Source organism: Phoenix dactylifera, chromosome 2, assembly GCF_009389715.1.
Source record: "Phoenix dactylifera cultivar Barhee BC4 chromosome 2, palm_55x_up_171113_PBpolish2nd_filt_p, whole genome shotgun sequence".
NCBI classification, from domain to species: Eukaryota; Viridiplantae; Streptophyta; class Magnoliopsida; order Arecales; family Arecaceae; genus Phoenix; species Phoenix dactylifera.
The window spans coordinates 12,512,827-12,524,381 of NC_052393.1; the positions used below are offsets into that span (position 1 = coordinate 12,512,827).

The 11,555-nt window shown below is 41.0% G+C and overlaps 1 protein-coding gene across 3 annotated transcripts; it reads right to left on the bottom strand.

Annotated features, from left to right (window-relative positions):
- Window positions 1–2,525: 2,525 nt before the first annotated feature.
- On the bottom strand, window positions 2,526–11,294 carry LOC103695452 (laccase-6-like). 3 transcript variants are annotated; one of them, XM_017846953.3, is made up of 6 exons: window positions 11,154–11,294; window positions 5,453–5,604; window positions 5,074–5,318; window positions 4,752–4,880; window positions 3,249–4,190; window positions 2,526–2,881 (listed from the first exon to the last, which is right to left on the bottom strand). In XM_017846953.3, the coding sequence occupies exons 1-6, from the start codon at window positions 11,178–11,180 to the stop codon at window positions 2,751–2,753; spliced, it is 1,626 nt and encodes a 541-aa protein (XP_017702442.2). In that variant the 5' UTR covers window positions 11,181–11,294; the 3' UTR covers window positions 2,526–2,750. The 3 variants fall into 3 exon arrangements, with proteins under 3 accessions (XP_017702442.2, XP_038977866.1, XP_038977871.1); XM_039121938.1 differs by lacking the exon at window positions 11,154–11,294 and adding an exon at window positions 7,195–7,437; XM_039121943.1 differs by lacking the exon at window positions 11,154–11,294 and adding an exon at window positions 7,195–7,450 and having other exon boundaries at window positions 2,735–3,145.
- Between the last annotated feature and the right edge of the window lie 261 nt (window positions 11,295–11,555).

Consider the following 11,555-nt stretch of genomic DNA (forward strand, 5'->3'; position numbering starts at 1 on the left):
CTTGTAGCTTATATTGTTTCATATGCTCATTTAGGAGTTTGAATCTTTTCTTTTGTTAATTAAACACTTTGTAAAGGTTCGTTGGTGAGCCCGCAAAACCAACAAAGGTTTTTGGTGAACCCGGAAAACCAAAGTGTAAAGGTTCGTTGGTGAGCCCGCAAAACCAACAAAGGTTTTTGGTGTACCCGGAAAACCAAAGTGTAAAGGTTAGTTGGTGAGCCCGCAAAACCAACAAAGGTTTTTGGTGAACCCGGAAAACCAAAGTGTATAGGTTCGTTGGTGAGCCCGTAAAACCAACAAAGGTTTTTGGATTGTGAGCCCGGAAAACAATCCAACTGTAATCCACGAGATTATAGTGAATTCCCAAGGGGACGCTTGGGGAGTGGACGTAGGTGCTAAGGAGAGCACCGAACCACTATATATTGTTGTGTTTGTGTTGTGCTTGTGTTTTCATTTACTCTTGCATCATCTTCTACTCTTGCGTTAGTTTAACTCACTCAAATAGCTTAAGAAAGCATCCACCGCACTTAATTAAGAAAACGTTTAAAGCATCAAAATTTAGAAGAAACCAATTCACCCCCCCCTCTTGGCTTGTCACCTTGGGCAACAAGGGGCTTTGGTGAATTCTGGCTTTTTTTGAAAAATAATGAAAAAAAATTAATACGTGAAAAATACTTTTAAAAATTCATTTGAAAATAATTTGCCTAGCTTTTTGCATGCAAAATTACCAATCAAACTTTTGTACTCGAGATTCATTAAAATACTATTTTCAATCGATAATATAGCTAATCCATTTAATCTTTTTTATGATATAGTTGACCGCAAATAAGATTTTATCAACTTTAATTTTGAAAAACTTCTTTCAGCAAGCAACTGTTACAGGTATTTTTAACAATATCCTATAAACAATGCATGCATTTAGAAAAGAATCTATTTTTTTATAAAACTTAATATATTAATAGAGGTACTAGTTTCTGTTTGTAAACTTTTTTTAAAACTTTTAACTTTGAAAATAGATCAAGACCATTAATATCAGAATATTCACCATGCTTTAAAAAATTTTCAAGATTAAGACAATACTTTTTCAAATCCTCTTCATACCTAGCTATGGTTATGCAAATGTAAGTTCATGGGCAATGGATATCCAAACACCACCATGATACAACAAAGAATAGTCATGATTTGAAGGGACGAAGCAAACATAAAACTTGTGGTTTTTCATGTGTTCTAGAAACTTAGTAAATTTATAAATTCAAGATTGCCATGTCATTTAGAACGTAGTTTGATAGGAGGCAGATTTATCCAATTTTGAAGTCAGCATTTATGGTTTACGGTTGAGCAAGCACAGAGGTTTATGGTCAACGACTACAAAATGCAAGAAGTGCAACTGCTGCCCAAACGAAGCGACTTGTTAATGCCAGCAACAAGTTTGTAATGATGGTACGAAATTTTGATACTACTTATGAGATGCCAAGCTCTCGTTCTTTGGTTTCATTAATCGATCTACCGAGATCAAGATCGAGGAGTCACTATGGTCTTTATCGACCACGAAGGACAGCAATGAACGTCGCTGCCACGAAGTATAGATGCAGGAGCAAAACAAGTGGTTTGCTGAAACTCAAAAGCGAAGAAGAACGAGGCCAGAAACCATCTCCAAGCAAAGTTAGATGGTTCAATTGCGATATGGAGAAGCAGACATTTTTTCACATTCACTTCTGATTTAGCGGGAACTAAATCCCCCAAAATAAGGGGAGCCATGATCTAGGAGGATATTCGGACTCGATATGAATTATTTTGACCACTACGAGCGGGGCTGGATAGGGTTTAAGAGTGAGATCCGCCATATTGGAAAGCCAAGTCGTAGCCCTAAATTTTCTAAACAGAGGGAGCCTTGATCCGAAAAGATTGTCAGACTCGATATGAACCGTTTTGACCACTATGAGTAGGGTTAGACAGGGTTCAAGAACGAGATCCGCCACATCAGGAAGCCAAGTCATAGCCAAACTTTCGGAGGTTATAACTTGGTCATACGATGCCCAATTGAAATGATCTTTTTTTAAAAAAAAATTGGGTATATTTTCGAGATCTACAACTAAAAGATTAAATTAGATTAAAAGTTCATTGTTAGACTTTGAAACAGACTGGTCAAATTGAAACCCTTCTTTTCGAATAAGTCTTTGACTAGCTGTAGCTCTTTATCTAAGAAGAATCAGGTAGAGCTACAGAAGACAGAGTTGATGTAAAAGTCAAGTTCTAACTCCTCGAGATATTTAGTTTTTTTCTGCTAAAGCTGTCTATTTTAAAAAAAAGAGTCCTATTAAGATTAGAAACAGAAATCCGACCTACATTATGTTAGAACAGACCTTAGCTTATAAATAGAGACTATGAACCTCATTTTTTTAATCATTAGCAAATGAAAAGGGACTTAAAGCCCTACTTTCGAGACTCTTCCATCTTTGTTTAGTTATCTTTCGAGAGATTCGAGTTGAGCGGGTTGAAGAAAATCTTTTTTCTCCCCAGTCGGATCAATATAAGAAGTGCTTTGTTAGATTGCTTTATTTCATCTCCTTTATACTAAAAGAAATCAATCATACAAGTAACTATCTTCAAAAGAGAAAAAAAATCAAAACGAAGCTCTAATTGAAAGATCTCCTATATAGATAATACACATTTCAGATGGTATCGATTCCCAAAGTCAGCAGACAATCCCCACAACATAAAGCAATTTTTTTTGCTTTCTTGCTTGCATCTCAACACAGGGGCAAATCTGCCGGAGGATGTGGAAGGGTCTCCAGTGGGCCCTTACCGTTCTTCACAATGAATGCCATAGAGAGACCCCAAGTTGTATGAAGATCAAGGTGGCAATGCATGAACCACACACCTACAAAATCACCAAAATTCAAAAAATTAATCAAAGACCATAGTCCATATAAATTCGATTATATATGCTTGCAATAAAAAGAAGAAGAAAAAATTAACGGCACTGCTTTGAGTGCCCCTTGGCATAGGCCGAACCACATGCTCGAATTTAATCCCTTTTTTCTTCTCTTCTTTCTCTTTATATGTCACAGCAACATGCGCTAGAATGATTTCATCCTAGATCCACGGCGGATCTAGTCCACCTAACAATTTCTCCATTCCATCCCTGTTGGCTCACAAAAAGGACCGGGTTGGGGTATGCGAATGGGTACACCAAGAGGCACACAAAGCATTTTCCATTGATGTTTGATGAGCCAAAACATACATACCAGGATTGTCCGCAATGAACCGGATTGCAGCCCATCCTCCAACCGGAACACCAATGGTGTTCATGTATGGTGGATCGACGAGGTTGAGCTTCGCAGTCCTGGAGTTGTAGTTCCCGGTCCCATACCCTACAACGTAGAAGCTGTAGCCATGCAGATGCATGGGGTGGTTGTCTGTGCTCACAGTCCCTGTGTCCTGCAAGATGAGTTGCACCCTAGCACCGTATTCCAGGACCTTCACTCTAGTTCCATTCAAAGACTGAGTATCATTTGGAAAGTTGTTAGGTGCGCCATTGACAAAATCATAAACCTTTAATGGCCTCGAAGGGAAATCATCAGTATAATGACCATGCAAGCTGTCGTAGTAGGCTTGCAGCAATGAAATGCTGGGCTTCACGAAGGTAATATTGTTCATCGATGCGGCGAAGGTCCCACCATTGGGACCTTGGCAGCTCTTGTTAGGAGTCGAGGAATGGCATGCCTCGACGTTCACTCCGATGGTGAAGAAGAGATTGGTGTCGATCTCGAGAGGGAGGTTGGTGGCGTTGAGGCTCTTCAGCCCATCCATGCCATTCTTCACGGCGAGGTTGTCGTTGAAGACGGGGAGGGGCGCGGGAAGGGCCATGGTGGTGACGCTGGCGCCGGAGTAGTGGAAGTGGGCTATGGCGGAGATGTTCGCGAATGGAATGTTCTGCGCCGACACGTAAGGTCCTACTGCCATGTCATACCTGGCGATCGGCTGGTTGGCTTCCACCAGGACGTTGATGGTCTGCCCTGGGGTGATCATGAGCCGCTCTACTGTGACGGGCTTTGTGTACTCGGCGTCAGCTTCGACGATGGTGAGCTTGTGGTTGGCAATGGAGAAGAACAGCTCGATGTTCAGGGCTGCGTTTATTATCCGTAGAAGGTATGTCTTGCCAGGTATTACATCAATCCCGTATACATCTGAAAAATCGGTTAAACAGCATTACTGTATCTCTCAAATTATCACAAGTACACAAAGAGCGATCGATCGCATATTATTTAAACATGTGCATAAGCTATGGTATGTATATATGTATATAGGTTGGTGGCGGCCGGTGGCCTTTCGCATCACACTATGAGACACAGCAACAGCAACATGGCCACCACTCCATGTGAGGTCTCATATCATAGATGAGCTTAATTTTTACTACATGCGAAAAAATATCAGTTTAGTTTCCCTAAGATTAATTTTTATGAGACAGATAAGATCTAGCTGAGTACGAGCTAGCCTGGATTCGGTATGAAGTGGCCCATCCTATGCACTTGTAACTTCTTATTAATTATTCATAAGGACGCATGCAGCTTATAAATGCATGCGTGATGTGGAGTGGCCAAAATTGGGGACAGCTAGCTCCGTAATTAAAATAGGCTTCTTCACATGGCTGAGAGGTTAGGTGGAACCACCACCACCTAAATAATCTCTATCTAAGAAAACAAATTAACAGAGGACGCATAAGATAGGATGTGAGCAAACTACTATACCATTTGCCGAGCAGTTATAGAGAGGCCCTGGGCGGCCGTTTATTGTGTATCCATCCGCCGGTGGAGCACCTGTACCTCTTGCAAGAACCTTCTTTTCCAGCTTCACCAAGTTATTGAACCGATACTCCCCTGCGACCGCACCCATTAGAACCATCACAACTCTCATGATCGCTCCCAATTAAACCTTTTGACATCTCCAAAAGCAATTTTAAAACATGGAACTGTGTTTTTCTTTTCTATTTTTCCTACTTTCGTTGTAATTAAAACCTCATGGATGAATGCAATATCCTTGGGAAAGAGATGGCAGAGGAGAGATGATTACCCAAAATTAGTATATGCTCTTCGTAAGGGTTGGGGAAGGGGTAGGGTACCCCAGTCTTGGGATATATGACGATGGCGCCATGGACGGTGCCGCGGAGCCAGGAGATGTGGGCGTGCCAGAAGAGCGTGCCCTTCTGCTGGACCAAGGTGAACTCGTAGGTGAACGACTGGCCGGGCTGGATCGGGCATTGGGTCAGGTATGACGGTCCATCCGACCAGCACGACAGCCTCTGCCGGACCCCATGCCTATAGACCACACAATATAGATATAGATGATGAGCCAGCCCATGCACACAAGCACACCCCTAAAGGTGGTGTTGGGCTCGGTCAGGCATCAAGCTGCAGCACAAATTAATCACATATGGTGATGGTCTGATTACCAATGAATGGTGGCGTTGTATGGGGTCTTGTTCGTGACCGCGACGATCACCCGATCGTCCTCCTGGGCGTACACGACCGGACCGGGATACTTGCCATTGATGGTGACGATGTCCCTCGTCTTGCAAATCTTCGTGATCCTCTTGGTTTGTACCTTCACAAGTATAACACATGCATTCATCAGCAACATGAGAATTCATCCTAGTTTCCGCTAGGGCCGTCAAGAGAGAATTTAACTTTCTCATTCACTAACCAACATGGTCTAGTATATGGTACATATATAGACAGCTCGAGGGTTGAACGACAAATTACCAAGCAAAGTGAGACTACTAAATTCTGCAGATTGATGCTTCTGCAGAATGTAATTACGTTCAGAATTGTGCAGTGAAGCTACAGACTAGGAGCTAAATAGATTTGTCTTCTGGAACATCCCTTGCAATCATTTCCTTCTAAGTTGTCGATATATTGGGCACGTTGTGGTACAGTAATAATTGATTTGTTATCCTACGGCAAAGACAAACAATTAGCTGCATATAGCTAGATTTACTGCAACTCTATTTTTACACTAGCTAGCTCCGTTTACTACTGAATAATAGAAGATTCCATGCTCTAATAGACGCCTTCAACTACTCTAAACTACCATGACTGGCTTTTCTACTCTAAACTACAATTATTTAAAGATGGAGTTCCATGTGAGTTTGCATTTGCAAGTTGGGGAAGAAAAAAAAGAGACCAAAGACATCCTAATTTAAAAAGCAGTGCATAGCTGCAAGTTGTCCTGACTGAACTCGAAGATGCTCGAGTCACATGCAATCAAAGGCATCCTAAATGACCCCCATGCTATGCCTCATACCCACCAAAAACAAAGACCGACGTACCATCAAAGGAACTTCTTTTTGGAAGGAGGTCTTCTTTGCTTCTCTGACACCTAACTAATTATTTCGAGTCCGCAAACATCCAAAAGTCAAAAACTTCTAAGACATTACAAGTACTTTTCCCCTGGCGTCCAATGAAAAGCCAGTGGTGAATTGAGTTTTTGCGAGGCCGGGTACTGCTTCTGGAGAGATCAGATGTGTTCTTGCACATTGCAGGAGCAGCAAACCAAATAATATCAAGCCAAGGACTTCCATCTTCTCAATGCATGCATCGTCAAATGAGAGCTACTCCTGAGCCAACATTTGTTAGACTCGAGTTTGGCTAGCTCGATTATCAAACAAAGCAAGCTAGAAATTAACTATGCTTAACTACAACTTCCATTGATTAACCTCGAAATATGAATATATAAACTAAATAAGTTATTCATATTTATATAATATTCTGAATATTATTTTGTGTAAAGATATTTTATTTTATCAAATTATAAATAGACAAAAAAATGGTATATAATAGATAGTTAAGATATTATCAGAATAGTTAGATCAAAGTACATAAACGATAGTCTCAAAATATTACAAGAGATGTCTGTAAACAACTCAACTTTGGTTCAAAATTAAATATCAGCTCAAGCTTAGAAATACAAAACGAACATAATACTAGCTACGGCTCGCTTGAGCTCAATTCGTTTACGCCTCTTGTTGGAGAGCGGTTCTGGGTTTCCAAACCTAGCTGGTGACAATTTTCCCACCGCATTCCTCACCCACAACGCCACAAACACGCACAGAGAGAGAGAGAGAGAGAGAGAGAGAGAGAGAGAGAGAGAGAGAGAAGTAATGGTAATGCAAGGGAGGTTGACATAGTAAGAGACCTTGAAGTCGTAGAACTTTGTAGATCCTCCCACAGGCCACTTATGACGGGCTGCTAAGCCCAGCGGAACGTAGTACGACAGAAATAAGCTGAGCCAAACCATGAGATGGGAAGACCAAGCCATCTCTCTAGAGCAGAAGGATGGAAGCTAGAAGTGCTGTGAGAAAGAAGGGAAGGAGGAGGTCCTCTTTATAACTCTTGGTTTGAGCTCTCTTTGTCCAGAGCAGAGGGGGAAAAAAAAGACCGCGCGGACTAGGGATTTGCACGTTATGTCCGCGAGAGTAAGAAGAACAGGTTTCATGATTCCTCCAACCCAGTTTTCGTTATCATACTCTGTCGGACAGGACAAATATCATTCTTCCATTTACGTCCCTACTTGAACCTGAGGCGGGACCGATTTTATTTTGGGGGTTATTAAATGATACATGGTCAGAACAGGCCGCAAACAAAAGAAACAGGGGAGTCCAATTAACAGTTCTTTTTTCTCTCCTTTTCTATCTAATTGATTTATGTTCGTTATAATTACAAAAAGATAAAAAATCTTTCATTTTTGCAACTTGATCGCTCTCTTGACTACCTTTGGTGGCCTTCCTCTCTCCTTCCCCTGTCCCTTCCCGGAGCTAACACCCCAAACAAGGAGAGAGGTAAAAATTTTACACGATCCTGGCCGTTGACTCAGAGAACAGAGGCATCCCAAGAGTGGGATACAAATTTAATTTGGAAGCAAACGTTCCACGCCCACCAACCCCTATAGCCGAGATAAAATGTAGACGGACTTCGAGTAAAGGTGATGACAAGGGACACAGGAAAGAAAGACCATTGGAAGGCTAAAAAGAGATCACCTGCGACTGCTCCCGTAGAAGTTTTACTGTGGTTTGGAAGGCTGGTGTGCAGGGAAGCTTGGAAAACCTTTTGGAAGGATTAGCAGACTACTAAATTCCCTCTCTTTGAGGAGATCGATAATCAACATAGCTTTCCTTTCCTTGCATGAGGTGGACGTGGTCCACGGTGGACCTACGATCCAAGGTCCACCACATGAAAAAGATGGGGAGATGGAGTCATAATATCATTCTCAGTTGACCTAGTCAAACTAATAATTTCTTCCCCTACCACACTGCATGCCTGTCCACATCCTCAAGTATTTGTAAAAATTTTTGCAGCTTAATTCAGATTTCTTATAAAACTACTTAGTCTAATTTATGGAGTAAATTTATTTCACAAATTTGTATAGGTACCAAGGGGACTTCCGTCCAGCAGCGGAAAGAAAACATCCCGTGCAATATGGGAAAGTATCAAATTAAGTTGCAGTCTTCAAATTAAGCTGCAAAATCTTCTTTTTGTACCTTTAGTATATAGCTAGAGATAACCCAAGTGGACGAAAGATTTGCCAATATTATTTTCATGGTTCATACTTTTAGGAAGATTTCATACATAATTTCAATGTTGTTGGTAGCTTACAAACAACTTAAATATAAAGTCATATTGTCAATTTTAAACCACCTATTTCAGCATTTTACGAATTTTATATAAATTTTTGGGCACCTTTAACAAACCAAAATAAAGAGTATATAATTGCTCCCCCTATCCGTGGGAATTTAGCATAACCTCGAGGCCGCTATGATAGTGCTAGTTGGGACCAACATAAGAAGCAAGGCTTGTTTTTTTTTGGTCAAAAAAAGCAAGGTTTGTTCGAGGCACTGATTAGGCCATCACCAGTGCCCGATAAGCCACGCACTCTCTTCTTTTACTATTATACTCCCCTTAAAACATGAGTTCTAATGACTCGATTTTGCATGATGAAAAGGTACGGTACAACCAAATCGAGGGCGCCATTAATTAATCTACCTTAAACTACCTTTTTTTCACCTCTGGTATCGCAACTTCTGGACGCAGGTAATTCCCCCAGGAATGTACGAATTCTCTGTTTTAACGTTGTGAAGCTCTCGAGTAATTAAATTAAGCCACACAGAAAGAAACAAAGCCCTCCAGCACTGAGAATCTATATAATTACAAGCGGAAGGGGAGAAGACAATTAAAGCAGCACGGTGAAGATCTGGAGTGATTAAATTAAGCCGCACAGAAAGAAACAAAACACCAAGAATCAAGATATAATTACAAGCCAGAGGGGAGAAGACAAAGCAGCCCGGCAAGGTGCCTTCTATTCATGTTCTAGACTATTGTCTCGGCATAAAACTATGGGTAGTTTGTGCATTACAGCAGTACAGAGCCTCAATTCATTAGGAATAAGCTGTGTGATTGCTGGGTCATGGAATAGCGGTTGGTGGAGGTCCCCCCGGCGCATTATTTTCTTTGTTTTGGAGGTTAGGGGAGGCGGACAGGTTATAGTACTGCTGTTGGTGTTGGGTCATGGAATGGTAGCTGGTAGTTGTCCACCGACGCATTCTGGTTTTCTTATCTAGTTTTCTTTTCTTTTCTTTTTTACTTTTTACTTTTTTTTGTGGTCACGGGAGGCCGAAAGGCTACCCAGAAAAAAAAATTTATTACAAGGGAGGAGAGAATAACGCCACCTATATTAAAAAGGAAGTGGCCAAGCAAAAAACTTTGGTACGGTGATCGGATGAATTCAAGATTAGCATAGAGTAGGCAACAGACATCCATTGCTGTAGAACATCTACAAGCTGGCGAGAGATTGTGATGCCCAAAAGACGAAAAGGATAGCTAATTAGATCGCCTCCTATATTGCTCAACACTCCAGTGGTTTCTTTTAGATTAGCTATAAAACTATTCCACAACCTTCCCTCTTACGTCACCTTGTATTTTTTGATATACTCATACTAAAGCTATATGATCTATCCAATCTATCAAAAAAAAAAAAAAAAAAACAAAGAGTGGTCGAGCTGAATATTGCTTAACCTTCTGCCGAGCTTTTTCCACGCTTTAATCAGGCTGAGCTGAGCTTTCCTGCCATATTCAAACAGCATAAGTGCTCAAATGTGTTTTAAGTCTAGTTTATTTTCTAGCTAAGCCGAGCTCAAATGAGCTCTTAGTGAGCCAAGGCTGAGTCGCTTCGCTTGCTCCCCTATCCCAGAAGCACGGAAAGGGTCACAGGTGTGCCTCCATGGCAGCATGCGTCCAAAATATGGGCTACCCAATTGTGGCTCAAGTCTAACTCGCATATAGATCCTAGTCCGATGTTGGTGTTGTAGTTTTAGGTGAATGATGCATTAGAATGTCCTAGTGTTTGTCTTTTCAATTGAATCTTGAGTAAAAGATACATTTGATAGCGTTCTTATTTGAAAAATGTATTAGATTGAACATGTAATGAAATACGATGAGTTACAATAGGACAATGTGAATCGGGCATTGCTAAATTGCTTAAAGATCATTGGATCAGATTTCAAAACCACTGTTCTCATGCTTATTACTTATTTCCATTCATAATGCATAACTATCAGATTGCACAGGTAATTAGCGCGAATAAAATGTAATATATATATATATATATATATATATATATCTACCTCATTCTATTAGCTTAAGCTTTTGGGACAAGTGGTGATTTCAACATGGTATCAAAGCAGAGGTCCTGAGTTCGAACCCTATCTCCGCACTTTTTAACCTCATTATTAAAAATTTCACATGTTGGGCTTACCCATTAAAGAAAAGTCCAGCCCACATGTGAGGAGGAGCGTAAGAAAATATAAAATATATAAATAAATCTACCCCATCCTATTAGCTTAAGCTTTTGGAACAAGTGGTGAATTCAACATAAAATTGCTAAACCTGCGTCAAAGCTGTAGGATAACTAACGTTGAACGGCCCCTTTGCTATCTCCACGCCTTCTAATGATGGTCTGCCAAGTTCGAGAACCAGCAACCCAAGCACAATAGGCCTCATTTCTGATGTGCGCTAGTTTAGAGTTGATTTGGTTTGATATTGGGGATTATTCGAGCTGTCTTTTGCCAAATCATATATCATGAAAATAGATTGATAGCTTACCCAGCCATGCATAAGAGGGTACCTCATTAGGTCATTCTTTGCTCCTCACACCATGGTATCCATCTTCCAGTCTCAGCAGCGGCAGCAGCATTCAAGAGGGAGGACTTTCGGATAGGATTCGAGCAAAAGACCTCGCAAGTCCACAAAATGTATTTAGCGACTCCGGCAATAACATGTGTAGTACATTGTACTACCAAGTTGGTTGGAAGGTACCCTTTTTTTTTTTTTTGACCTGGCCTATAACGGAGATGTGTGACCCAATGGACAAACTCGAGACAGATGCCGTCCGTGAAACAGAATAGGCTCCTCGCTGGACTCACCACAGAAAATTGTGATGCCAGGAAATTCCAGAAGGCTCATTTCTGAAGAGAGATTGACAGAGACCGATGATTCAGAAGTGGT